At 36.2% G+C, this 15,035-nt stretch overlaps 1 protein-coding gene across 8 annotated transcripts in view; it reads right to left on the bottom strand.

Annotated features, from left to right (window-relative positions):
* Positions 1-15,035, bottom strand: part of NUMB (NUMB endocytic adaptor protein) — a 176,915-nt gene that overhangs the window by 34,149 nt on the left and 127,731 nt on the right. For all 8 annotated transcript variants that reach the window (XM_079906221.1, XM_079906226.1, XM_079906224.1 and 5 more), the window contains one exon: positions 3,987-4,061. In XM_079906221.1, coding sequence (XP_079762347.1) covers positions 3,987-4,061 — 75 coding nt within the window. The remainder of the gene's footprint in view (positions 1-3,986; positions 4,062-15,035) is intronic.

The following is a 15,035-nucleotide window of genomic DNA, read 5'->3' as shown; positions in this document are numbered from 1 at the left end:
AACAAGAACATACATTAAAACAAATTTATCAAATAGCAAATAAAAAATCAACATATTAGAAACTGGTAGTGTAATGAAACTAGTCTAAAACCAAGACAGAGAGGGAGAAACACAGAGACAATGGGAAGAAAAGACATTTTAAAAGGAAAGGCATCTTGCACCAGTATCAAGCAAGATAACCAAAGGTCCAATACACTTTTTACAAAATAGATTGATAAATGACAGTACTCCTCCCCCTGCAACTAACTCTGCATTAAGGCAATGAAAATGGGCAATAGTCATTTCTGTCATTTATCCTATACAATCTAAGTCCCTAAGTGGCTAACTGGTAAAATTACGCCACAAAGTAAATGAATGGCAAATAACTGTAACTAACTTTATGCATATAAAGTAAAAAAAATTTAAACATATTTATGCTCTGAGAAGCATATGTTGTTTAGTTACAATATCTTTTCATTTGAAAATATTAAGTATGCTGATAACTTCTAACTGAAGTTAAAGTAATCCTAAATTGTAAGGGACTACTTGGAAGGAAAAAAAAAAACTTGCAAATTATCCTGCTTCTTCAAGCCCGCACAAATTTAAAAAGCGCTAGAATGTTACACTTTTAGTTCAAAGATCATTTGAGTGATAGGTTTAAGATGTTTGTTTTCCTATTTAACTGGTACATCTGAGCTACACAATTCTTTAAACTTTAAAACTTTTCTGGCATTCAAACTTGTTCCAGACATGCTATTTCTTCTTTAATCTGTAGGTCTGTACATTTTTACATTTGCTTCCATTTATTTGAAACGATAAGAGGAATATTTATCATCTATGAAAATAAACAAACATCTCCAGACACATAGCTTTTGGCACAATATAAGCATCTGGCACAGTAGATTATACATGTTTGTTAGATGAATGTTCGCTAAAAGAAGGGAAAAAGGCATCTAGAAAATTCTGTATAGTAAAAATATGAAAAGAAGACAAAAAGCATGAATTTTTGTGGACTAACATGATCTGAGATGAACAACATCTGAAGACTTCCAACTTTCTGCAGCCTTTTTCATACAGCATCAGAAAGGGTATTAATAGAAGGGGAAGTTCCAGTGAGTATAATAAATAGGAAATTGGCACTAGTCTCCCAAAAATTCAATCTTATTTTTAAAAATACTTGTTTGCCTGTGCAAAATTATTATACAACACTTGCTCCAAGTCTCCTGGGTAGGGTTAGTCTGAAAAATTTTAAAGAACTTCTTGAATCAAAAGTTCAGAAGTGGTCAATCTTCCTTCAAAGTTCAAAAGTTTAAGTATGTCCAGAAAAGCAATCCAAATATGCATAATTTCATTTTAGTTGTAAAAGACCATGGGGAAATAAGGATTTTTAAGAGATATGCAAAAGGGTTTCATAAACTTTAAACATTAAATATAACATTGTTATGATGGTTATTACAAAATTCAATTTGACCCCATATTGAGGACTGAATTGTTTTCTGTATATTTATTCCAGAAATATTTTTTGAGTGGCTACTATGTGCCAGACACTGTTCCAGGCATAGATATAATTTTTCAAACAGCAATTTGGTTCCGATTTCTAGTAAAAATAAAAACTTATTTTTTCGATAATTTTATTATTTAAATAAGTCCTGTATCTCAAATAACCATGCTTATAGTTTACAATTTCCTTGGTTAAAACCAAAAGGTAAAATAAAAAAATTCACTCAACTAAACAATGAGTTTTAAAACTAGACGGCTTCCCTGGTGGCTCAGTGGTTAACAATCCGCCTGCCAATGCAGGGGACACAGGTTCGAGCCCTGGTATGGGAAGATCCCACATGCCGCGGAGCAACTAAGCCCGTGCGCCACAACTACTGAGCCTGTGCTCTAGAACCCGCATGCCACAACTATGGAAGCCTGTGCACCTAGAGCCCACGTTCTGCAACAAGAGAAGCCACTGCAACGAGAAGCCCACGCACCACAACGAAGAGTAGCCCCTGCTCGCCGCAACTAGAGAGGGCCCAGGCACAGCAATGAAGACCCAACGCAGCCATAAATAAATAAATAAATGGACAGATAGATAGATAGATAAATAAATAAATAGAGGCAGGCACTCTGCCCTTATTAAAAATAAATAAATAAATAAAAATAAACATAGACAGTGAATAGTGGCTATCTCTGGGACTGCAAGAGATTTTATGTACTGTTTTTGTTCATTTGTATTTTACAGAATGAACATATACTACCTATGTAATAAAGAGAGGTTTCTAATTAAAAGCAGGTTAAAGAAAACTAGACAGTGAAGAGGACTGACTGCTCATTAAACAACTAAATACCACTTCTTAATTATCTTCTGGGCAAACTTAAACCATCCCTAGTTTTTCCTTATTTAGAGAGTAAACATGAAGCCATATGCTGAATTAAGACTTTCCAAAGGCTCATTCCACAGTGACCTTCCAAATGTTAAGTTTATGTAGGCTCTAAGATTTTAATAACTATTTAAGGTTTGTTTCAGGTCTATCTAGTCTATTCACTGATTCATCTGTTGTTTTCAGTTATTAGCATTATGATGTTTAATGACTAGTAGGGTAAATCATTGCATTACTTTTTAAAATGTTCTTAGAAAATCTTATTCTATTACTGAACTTAGAATTATTTTGTTAAATAAGAGATTGAATTTAAATTTCCTGGAAAACTGCATTATCTGAGGCTGTATTTAACTGGGGACTATATTTACGTGGACACGGCAAGTCTATAAATTATTATATAAAGTCCCTTTAACATTAATGATGATTAAATGGAGAGCACAGATAGACTAAGAAGGGCTTCAAACATTTAAGAATTTAAATGACCAAAATCTGCAGTAAAGGGTATGTATGTGTGTCTATATATTGTTTTGTTTTTTAGTTTTTTGCATACCATAATCAGTTATTTTTCTCCTCCTCTCCTTTCTATAATAGATTCAGACATTTGTTCGAAAACATAATCCACTTCTCTGAGTTGGTTGCTTCCTTGACTTTGTATCTTTTATATTGAGGAACTGTATGTAAGAGGTCATATAGAATGTACCAAGAAGCAGAAAAGTTTTGATTAAGCAAATTGAGGGGAAAAAAAAGCACTCATTAGTAGCCAAACTTGTGGCAGCCCACCATACCAGCAAACCCAAAGCAACAAGTATTTAATGCTGTTCTGGGGCAAGGGCATGCAGAAGTAATGCTTAAAGCTTTCACAGCAAAGGGGGGAAAGGCCACACATTGGAGAGAAGGTTGTGAAGAGGGCTGTCAGAATTTAAGAAACATTCTTCAAACCTATCCAAAATATGAAGTTAACACTTTAATCTTAACCTTTATGAACTCTGAACTCATTCTCTCCTTTTATTAAATACACAGGCATGTGCCTGGGATGTGTTCTATGGCATAATAGGCAAAACAGACATTATTTATCCTGGAAAAGGACTCTCCATTTCAAGTATGCTGAAGTTTGTGCAAAAGGCAGGGAAATACATTGTTTATGTTAGAGGAGTATAGAGAAGGAAACTGGGGAGTAGCAGTAATGATAATTAAGTCTCCCCAAAATGTAAACCTCACCTGCTGTCAACACAGATATCTCTATTTTACACTTTTTCCTGGAAAGCTGTTTCTTATAGAGTTAAAATCAGTAATTTATAACCCAGTTGTCACAGTTAGGTTAAAAGACTAACTGTAATAGTTTTATCCTGGTTTTAGAATATTATTCATCTATAAGAATTCATACCACTTGCTTAATATGGGTTCTGAATTAAAAGTATCTTTTAGATAATGTCTGGCCTAAATTGAAGAAGTTGGTCATTGTAACTTACACCTTTGGATGGACAACGTGAAATGCTCTTTATTAATGAGCCCACATATTTTGCCTTAAGAGAAATACTGTTCTTACTGGATAGTGGGTCACTAAAATTTACTGAGCAAAATCTTTTGAGAAAATATTTACAGCATATAGATCAACACTGGCAACCATCAAATACATACAGCTTTCAATCTTTTTACAGCATCTTCACAGATGTGCATTCCTCTTGATTCATCAACTTCTACATGCCCAAGGTACTGTAGAAAGAAGAGAAAAGTTACAGCTATTGCTGTTTACTGAGTAGCTACTATACAGTAGATATTACATGGTAGAAAACTGAATATTAAAATTCCTGCACTCAAGAAACTCACAGCCATTATAGAAGAGTTAAGGTAATGTCACTTTACTTACCCTCAGTGTCCTCATGTGACTGAGATTTAGAATAAAGGTCTCCAAGAGCTGTTATAGAGGAGTAGGCGAAAAAGTACATGATAAGCACTAAATGTTACCTGAATCTATTGGATCTGAGGCATAACAGCCTATGCTAGACACAGTTACTATATCTCTAAACATAAAAATAGTCCTAAAACAAAGTGTGTGTGTGTGTGTGTGTGTGTGTGTGTGTGTGTGTGTGTGTGTGTTGAAAGGTACAAATAAAAAACAGTTACTCAAGGGCTGAAGAGATCACATACTCCTTTTATGGGAAGCACATAAGAACAGGGCAGAAAACTAAAATTTTAAGAAGGTAGTGAGTGCATCTGAGCTTTAGAAGATGTGCAGAACTTGAAGAAGCTGTATTGGAAAGGTTGGGAACCTATTTTAGGCAGGTAGAATTTAACAAAAGCTATAGGTGTAGAATAGAATAACTATATATCAGCAAATATTCCTGTCTGGCAAGAATATGAGGTATATGCAGCTGGGGAATTTGAACACTGAAATGAGTCTGTACTTAATCCTAGAGGCAATGGAGAGCTAATAAAGCTTTTTTTGGTTTGTTTTTGCAAGGTAGTAATATTATTCAAATTGTACCTTAGTATGGGAATAGTCTTGGGTTAGAAAGCACAAAGGATGATGGCAATATCACAAGTGCTCTCTCTTAAAAGGAAATTTAGAGTCTGGTTCTGGGTAAGATGGAATAGACATACATTACCCTGTCCCACCCTCTGAATGAAACCATAAAACCAGAACAGAATACATGGAAGCACCTATTTGAGTTCTCTGTAAAGAGTATAAGATGAATCAGAGAAGAATACCAGAATTCAAGGTATTTCTGAACTGGCAGGGAGTCTACCTTCCCTGCCCCTCCTCCCCTTTGGTACCTCCAGCCTGAACTTTACACAGCCAGATATCCAAGTGAGTGCTATGGCACAGACAGAACTCTGGGGAAAGCACTCTAGCTCTGGCCCAAGGACCAGGTAAGGTAACTCCTTATCCTCAGAGAGTATAGGAATCCCCCTCCCTTTTATTTATCTTTTTTTGAACTTTCACATCCCAGTCCCCAGGAAATTCCGTGGTGGTGTCTGTGGTAGCAGCAAGGGAAACCTGCAAGAGCCACACACCTCTGAGAAAAGGCGGCTGTCCTCTGTTTAAAGAGACTGTGATTCCAGGAAGGTGGGCCAACACCTCCACCCCCCTTTCTACTTCCCCCCCGCCGAATCTCCCACCATTTGGCCCTGGATGAAGATGAAACAGTAGTAATTCATGGGCACAATAACCAGTGCCCTACGAAACACAGGCATGGAGAGTTTAAGTAACTTGCCCAAAACCATTCAGCTAGTGAATGCTCAAACCCAAGCAGCCTGACCCAGGACAGTCCTATAATGTTCATATACTGAATTTTTCATTTTTACCCCTATCTTTCCAATACTGAATAAATGCATAAAACCAACATATTAAAATCAATTTAGGAAACTGTTGGACTTTAGGTAGCAAAATACCTGAGGTATCGATCATAAAGATCATATAGACTAAGGACATTAAAGAATTGTAACAGCTATAATTTTGAATAAACATTATACAAAGCAGCAAGAATGCTTACTTTTAAGTGAATCAAATAATATATATATTCAGTTATATATAATATATATTATATATATATTCCTTTTCAGATTCTTTTCCATTACAGGTTATTACAAGATATTGAATAGTTCCCTGTGCTATACAGTAGGTCCTTGTTGGTTATCTATTTTATACATAGTAGTGTGCATCTGTTAATTCCAAACTCCTAATTTATCCCTCCCTTCCCCTTTACCATCTGGTACCTGTAAGTACATTTTCTATGTCTGTGAGTTTGTTTTGTGAATAAGTTCATTTGTATCGTTTTTTTAGATTCCACATATAAGTGATATCATATAATATTTGTCTTTCCCTGTCTGACTTCTTCATTTAGCATGAAAATCTCTGGGTCCATCCATGTTGCTGCAAATGGCATTATTTCATTCTTTCTTATGGCTGAGTAATATTCCATTGTATGTATATATCACATCACCGTATCCATTCATCTGTCGATGGATACTTAGGTTGCTTCCATGTCTTGGCTATTGTAAATAGTGCTGCTATGAACACTGGGGTGTATGTATCTTTTTGGTTTTTTTTTTTTTTTTTGGCCATGCCATGCAGCATATGGGATCTTAGTTCCCCAACCAGGGACAGAACTTGTGCCCCTGCAGTGGAAGCACGGAGTGGTTAACCACTAGACCACCAGGGAAGTCCCTGCACGTATCTTTTTGAATTACAGTTTTCTCCAGATATATGCCCAGGGGTGGGATTGCTAGATCATATGGTAACTGTATGTTTAGTTTTTTAAGGAACGTCCATACTGTTCTCCATAGTGGCTGTACCAATTTACATTAACACCAACAGTGTAGGAGGGTTCTCTTTTCTCCACACCCTCGCCAGCATTTATTATTTGTAGACTTTTTGATGATGGCCATTCTGACTGGTGTGAGGTGATACCTCATGGTAGTTTTGATCTGCATTTCTCTAATAATCAGCAATGTCGAGCATCTTTTCATGTGCCTGTTGGCTATCTGTATGTCTTCTTTGGAGTAATGTCTATTTAGGTCTTGTGCTCATCTTTTGATTGGGTTGTTTGTTTTCTGATATTGATGTGTATGAACTGTTTGTATATTTTGGAAATTAAGCCCTTGTTGATCACATCGTTTGCAAATATTTTCTCCCAGCCCATAGGTTGTCTTTTCATTTTGTCTATGGTTTCCTTTGCTGTGCAAAAGCTTCTAAGTTTAAGTCCCATTTGTTTACTTTTGCTTTTATTTCTTTTGCCTTGGGAGACTGATCTAAGAGAATATTGCTACGACTTATGTCAGAAGATGTTTTGCCTATGTTCTCTTCTAGGAGTTTTATGGTGTCATGTCTTGTATTTAAGTCTTTAAGCCATTTTGGGTTTATTTTTGCATATGGTGTGAGGGAGTGTTCTAATTTCATTGACTTACATGCAGCTGTCCAGCTTTCCCAACACCACTTGCTGAAGAGACTAACTTTTCTCCAATGTGTATTCTTGCTTCCTTTGTCGAAGATTAATTGACCATAGGTGTGTGCGTTTATTTCTGGGCTCTCTATTCTATTCCACTGATCCATATGTCTGATTTCATGCCAATACCACATTATTTTGATTACTGTAGCTTTGTAGCATTGTCTGAAGTTGGGGGGTGGGGTTGTGCCTCCAGCTTTGTTCTTTTTCCTCAGGATTGCTTTGGCAATTCCGGGTCTTTTGTGGTTCCATATAAATTTTAGGAGTATGTGTTCCAGTTCTGTGAAAAAGTCATGGGTAATTTGATAGGGATCACATTAAATCTGTAGATTGCTTTGGGTAGTATGGCCATTTTAACAATATTAATTCTTTCAATCCAAGAGCATGGGATATCTTTCCATTTCTTTGAATTGTCTTCTATTTCCTTCATCAATGTTTTATAGTTCTCAGCATATAAATTTTTCATCTCCTTGGTCATGTTTATTCCCAGGTATTTTCTTTTTTGATGCAATTTTAAACGGGATTTTTTTTTTTTAACTTTCACTTTCTGATATTTCGTTGTTAGTGTAAAGAAATGGAAAAGATTTCTGTATGTTAATCATGCATTCTGCTACCTTGCTGAACTCATTTATCAGTTCTAATAGTTTCTATGTGGAGTCTTTAGGGTTTTGTATATAACGTATCATGTCATCTGCATATAATGACAATTTTACCTCTTCCCTCCCAATTTGGCTACCTTCTGTTCCTTTTTCTTGTCTAGATTAGAAAAATTTTAATTCAAAATTATAGGCTGTCAGAAATGTCAAGTGTTTGGTGACTCTGTGAACTCGTTCTAGATGTTGAGATTGAGCTCACACCCAGAAATAATAGAATACTTTGTCACTGAAGACTGCTTTTCATCATTCAGTCAGATGCTACAGTGATATACTACATATTACACTCAAATCCTGGAAAGTTGTATTTTTCAGCTTGGAGACAGTGATGAATGGCCATTTAAATAATTCTTTGAATTCGGCTCTAGAAAATATTCTTTCATGTTCTGTTGATATTTGGCTTTCTTCAAAGCCTAATAATATATTCTTAATTTCTTGGTCCAATAAGTAAAGAAAATCAAGTACTGGGAAAGAGTAAAATCTCAGCAATTGAGCTCTCAGCATTGCTGTTCTAACATTTTAAGAAATTCTGACATCTCATTCTGGGTACCTTGCCACATATACTATCAATTTTTTTAAATTTGTTATTTTGTTTTTTAATTTATTCTCTATCCTTGATCACTGACTCAATGCCAAATATGTATTTTTAAAAATTACATTATCCTGAATTTTCTATTTTGCTGTACCAATATTTCTTTCTATTTTGGCACAAGCTGCTATTTTGATCATTATGTTAACAACTGCTTTGGCATAATCACTTTCGCTAATTTTTATCCCACAGAATTTTCCTGGTTATTTCCCATGTTTATTCTTTGGGATCAACTTTGTAGTAATTTTGTTCAGTTGCTGACAAATAAAACCTTTGGGATTTTAATTAAGATTACCTTAAATTCACTGGTTAATTTGAGAAAAACTGACATAATATTGACCCATTCCATCTAATACTATTTATTCAAGTCTTTTATGTCTCTGAAGTTTTAAGGTAGGCTTCAAATACACATTTTCTAGATTAATAAGTATTTAATAATTTTTGTTGCTACTGTGAACTGGCTTTACAGCCATTATTTATGTATATATTTGTGTATATATATTCTTTTAAAAGACTTTAGTTTTTAGAGCAGTTTTAGGTTCACAGGAAAACTGAGCAGAAAAGTACAGAGTTCCCATATACCCTCTGCACCGCCCCCCCAGCTTCCCCCACTATCACATTCCACACCAGAGTGGTACATTTGTTACAATCAACAAACCTATAGTTTATCCACAGTCTATATTAGGTTTTACTTCTGGTGCTGTAAATTCTATGGATTTTAACAAATGTATAATGACATGTATTCACCATTGTAGTATCATACAGAATAGTTTCACCACCCTAAAAATCCTCCGTGTTCCTCCTATTCACCTCTTCTTCTCCCCTAAACGCTGGCAAGCACTGATCTTTTTACTGTCTCCATAGTTTGGCCTTCTCCAGAACTGTCATGGAGTTGGAATCATACAGTATGTAGCCTTTCCAGACTGGCTTCCTTCACTAGTAATATGCATTTAAGGTTCCCCATGTCTTTTCATATATTCCATTGTCTGAACATATCACAGTTTATTTATCCATTCACCTGCTGACAGACATCTTTGTTGCTTCCAAGTTTGGCAATTATGAATAAAGTGGCTATAAACATCTGTGTGCAGGTTTTTGTGTGGACATAAGTTTTCAACTCACTTGGTTTGAGTGTGATTGCTGGGTCATACAGTAACTGTACATTTAGTTTTATGAGAAAACTTCTCCTAAAGTCTTCTAAAGTGGCTGTCCCATTTGCATTCCCACCGGCAATGAATTACAGTTCCTGTTGCTCCACGTTTTAACCAGCATTTGATGTTGTCAGTGTTCTGGATTTTGACCATTCTTGATAGGTGTGTAAACTCATTATATTTTTATTTGTATATAATTTGTCTTTCCCTCTCTGGTTGCTTTCAAGATTTTCTTAGTCTTTGATATCTACAGTTTCATTCACGTGTCTAGGAAACAGACTTTTTTTTTTTAGATTGAGATATAATTCACGTACCATACAATTCACTCAACGTGCACCACTGAGTCATCAATTAATTTTTTTAAATTGTGGTGAAATACATATAACATAAAATTTGCCAAAAAAGTTGCCATTTAAACTATTAAGTGTATAGTTCAGTGGTATTTATTATATTCACGATGTTGTACAACCATTACCACTACCTATTTCCTGAACTTTTTCATCACTCCAAACACAAACGCTGAAAACATTAAGCAATGACTCCCAAGTTCTCCCTTCCTTCAGCTCCTGGTAATCTCTAATCAACTTCCTGTCTCTATGAAATTGCCTATTTTAGATATGTCATATAAGTGGAATCACAATATTTGTCCTTTCATGTACAGCTTATTTCACTTAGCATAACGTCTTCAAGGTTCATCCATGTTGTAGCACATATCAAAACTTCATTCCTTTTAATGGTGGAATAATATTCCATTCTATGTATATACCACATTTTGTTCATCCATTCACCTACTGACAAAACACCTGGGTTGTTTCCACCTTTTGGTTATTATGAATAATGCTGCAATGAATGCTGACATATAAGTATCTGTTTGAATCCCTGCTTTCAATTCTTTGGGTATATGCCTAGGAGTAGAATTACTGGGTAATTATATGTTTAGCTTTGTGAGGAACTGCCCGTTTTCCATAGTGTTGCACCATTTTACATTCCCATCAAAATGTATGAGAGCTTCAATTTTTCTATATGCTCATCAGCACTTTATTTTCCTTTTAAAAAAAAAATTATACCAACCTAATACGTGTGAAGCATATCTCGTGATTTTGATTTGCATGCCCCTAATGACTAATAATATTGAGCACCTATCTTTTCATATGCTAATTGGCCATTTGTATATCTTCTTTAGAGAAATGCCTAGTCACATCCTTTGCCTATTTTAAAAATTGGGTTTTACTCTTTAGATACATGATCTCCAAATATTTTCTGCTATTCGTTGGGTTGCCTTTTCACTTTCTTCAAAAGAAAACGTCCTTTGATGCATAAAATTTTTCAATTTTGATGAAGTTCAGTTTATCTATCTTGGGCTTCCCTGGTGGCTCAGTGGTTAAGAATCCACCTGCCAATGCAGGGGACACAGGTTCGAGCCCTGGTCCAGGAAGATCCCACATGCCACAGAGCAACTAAGCCCATGTGCCACAACTACTGAGCCTGCGCTCTAGAGCCCGCGAGCCACAACTACTGAAGCCCGTGCACCACAACTACTGAAGCCTGTGCACCCTAAAGCTTGTGCTCCACAACAAGAGAAGCCACTGCAGTGAGAAGCCCACGCACCACAATGAAGAGTAGCCTCGCTTGCCGCAACTACAGAAAGCCCACGCACAGCAACAAAGACCCAAAGCAGCCAAAAATAAACAAACAACAAAAAAAAATTATCTCTCTTTTCTTTTGCTGCTCATGCTGAGGACTCCACTGCCAGATCCAAAGTCATGAAGATTTACCCCTATGTTTTCTTCTAAGAGTTTTATGGTTTTTACTCTTATATTTAGGTCACTGATTCACTGAGTTAATTTTTTACATAGTCTGAGGCAGAAATCCAACTTCACTCTTTCATATGGAAATCCAGATGTCCCAGAACCACTGGGTGACAAGACAATTTTTTCTCCATTGAATGAACTTTGCACACTTGTCAAAAATCACTTGGATGTAGATGTATTAGACTAATTATTATTTATCCCATTTGCTTCTTCAATCTGAGGATTCAAACACTGCTCTGAATGAATTCATCCTCCTCTCTCTTCCTGGAGCTTCCATTAGGTCTGCTAGTGTCACTGGACTTTTAAATTTGTTCATCCACGTTTCTTAACCTCTTTTTCATATTTTCTCTTTATCACCTTGTGCTGCATTCTGGGTAACTTCATCGAATTTATTTTCCAGTTTACCAATTGCCTTTTCAGCCGGCTCTAATTCACTATTTAATCTATTTACTAAGTTCAATTTCAGTAATAGTATTTTTCATTTTTAGAAGGTAAGATTTGATTCTTTGTCAAATCTGCCCATTCCTTTTTTCACTGTTTTATTTTTTTCCTATGGTTTGAATTCATTTTTTGGTTTCTAATAATTTTATATATACACATTTTATAGTCTCCTCTATAGCCTATTATTTCAAGTTCTTAGAGTGTTAATCCTCTTGTTGATCTTTATTGTATAATCCTTTACTGTCTCTGCTGATCATTTCCACATATGATTTAAAACTTTAAAAAAACTGTAAGTCACCTCTAGTGAAGCTCAATTTTTGTAGGGAAATTTCATGCATTCTACATTGTGGAGTAGTTTTACATTTGCTTCTAAAAGGTACCGCAGATGTTTAGTAGCCTAAGACCTACTGTATATTAATTTGAAGATTCTTACATCATGCAGGTTTTAGCACATCAAGTCCAAATCCATGGTTTCAATTTTTCCTGGGAGATTCCTTTTCTCACCCAAGTTCTGGGTAGAGGAATGCTTCCTTTTTTGTTTTTGTTGTGTTTTTTTTGGCTTTTCCTTCTAGTTCTCTATTTCACTGCTTGTAAAGCCCACTGAAGGTTCTGTTCCATGCTGGGTTCTCAGTTCTAATTCTCTGCTTTTTATGAGTCCAGGACCTTCAGAATGGATGTTAAAACCAAAGGCTCTAGCTCACAAACCGTTTCCCTCTTAGGCTGCTAGTGTGATTTCTGCCTTGCTCTCTTAATTTCCTCTTAATTTCTGGTAACTGGAGATCTGTCTTTATCGAAAGCTCAGCTATGGTTTAAGAGAAAAGTTTGTTTGAAAATACAGTCAGCATTTCTAGATATTTGTATTGGGAGTATTACTGTGTTAGCTTAATCCACATTCTGCCAGGATCTAAGACCTATAATATTTCCCAACTAAACTAACTGGTTTTTCTATCCACTGATTTCAGTCTATCTTAAAAGCAGCCAAAATACTAGAATTTCCTATCATTTTCAACAGTTTTTTGGGTTGATTCTCTTGGGTTTTTCAGATAGACATCATCTGCAGAAAAAGAAAATACAGAAAATATCTGGATTTCCCACATTTACAACTTTTGTTTATTTTCTTATCCAAAGGTACTTACTACCATTTCTCAATCACTGTCGAATAATAATGATGTTTAAGAACAACCTGACTTTCCTCCTGAATTCATTGTACATCTTTCACCATTATGCATGACTCTGGGATAGTTTTTCAGTCATTGAAAGAAAGTATTATGCTATTCTGATTTTGATAAGAAGATTTATCAGGATTGAAAAATAATACTTTTAATGTTTCCATTTTACTGATATAATCCACATAACATAAAATTAACCATTTTAAAGTGAATAATTCAGTGGCATTTAGTATATTCACAATGTTGTACAATCTCCACCTTTATCTAGTTCCAAAACATTTTTTTATTTATTATTAGACAATAATTGCTTTACAATGTTGTGTTAGTTTCTGCTGCAGAGCGAAGTGAATCAGCCATATGCATACACACATCCCCTCCCTCTTGGACCTCCCTCCCTCCACATCCCACCCAACTAGGCCATCACAGAGCACCAAGCTGAGCTCCCTGTGCTATACAGCAGGTTCCCACTAGCTATCTATTTTACACATGGTAGTGTATTTATGTCAAACCTAATCTCTCAATTCATCCCACCCCTCCTTGCCCCACTGTGTCCACATGTCCGTTCTCTATGTCTGCCTTTCTATTCCTGCCCTGAAAATAGGTTCATCTGTACCATTTTTCTAGATTCCACACATATGTGTTAACATACGATATTCGTTTTTCTCCTTCTGACTTACTTCACTCTGTATGACAGGCTCTAGGTCCATCCACATCTCTACAAATGACTCAATTTCATTTCTTTTTATGGCTGAGTAATATTCCATTATATATATGGACCACATCTTCTTTATCCATTTATCTATCGATGGGCATTTAGGTCGTTTCCATGTCCTGGCTATTGTAAATAGTGCTGCAGTGAACATTGGGGTGCATGTGTCTTTTTGAATTATGATTTTCTTAGGGTATATGCCCAGTAGTGGGACTCCTGGGTCGTATGGTAGTTCTATTTTTAGTTTTTTAAGGAACCTCCATACTGTTCTCCACAGTGGCTGTATCAATTTACATTCCCACCAACAGTGCAAGAGGGTTCCCTTTTCTCCACACCCTCTCCAGCATTTATTGTTTGCAGATTTTCTGATGATGCTCATTCTGACCAGTGATACCTCATGGTAGTTTTTTTTTTTTTTTTTTTGCGGTACGCGGGCCTCTCACTGTTGTGGCCTCTCCCGTTGCGGAGCACAGGCTCCAGACACGCAGGCTCAGCGGCCATGGCTCACGGGCCCAGCCACTCCGTGGCATGTGGGATCTTCCTGGACCGGGGCACGAACCCATGTCCCCTGCATCGGCAGGCGGACTCTCAACCACTGCGCCACCAAGGAAGCCCTCATGGTAGTTTTGATTTGCATTTCTCTAATAATTAGTGATGTTGAGCAACTTTTCATATGCCTCTTGGCCATCTGTATGTCTTCTTTGCTGAAATGTCTACTTAGGTCTTCCACCCATTTCTTGATTGGGTTGTTTGTTGTTTTGATATTGAGTTGCATGAGCTGTTTGTATATTTTGGAGATTAATACTTTGTTGCTTCATTTGCAAATACTTTCTCCCATTCTGAGGGCTGTCTTTTCATCTTCTATGCAAAAGCTTTTAAGTTTAATTAGGTCCCATTTGCTTATTTTTGTTTTTATTTTCATTACTCTAGGAGGTGGGTCATAAAAGATCTTGCTGTGATTTACGTCAGTGTTTTTCCTATATTTTCCTCTAAGAGTTTTATAGTGTCTGGTCTTACGTTTAGGTCTTTAATCCATTTTGAGTTTATGTTTGTGTATGGTGTTAGGGAGTGTTCTAATTTCATTCTTTTACATGCAGTTGTCCAGTTTTCCCAGCACCATTTATTGAAGAGGCTGCTTTGTCTCCATTGTATATTCTTGCCTCCTTTGTCATAGATTAGGTGACCACAGGTGCATGGGTTTATCTCTGGGCTTTCTAT

The sequence above is a fragment of the Stenella coeruleoalba genome (genome assembly GCF_951394435.1).
Source record: "Stenella coeruleoalba genome assembly, chromosome: 2".
Taxonomy (NCBI): Eukaryota; Metazoa; Chordata; class Mammalia; order Artiodactyla; family Delphinidae; genus Stenella; species Stenella coeruleoalba.
This window is presented reverse-complemented; position numbering and strand designations above follow the sequence as displayed.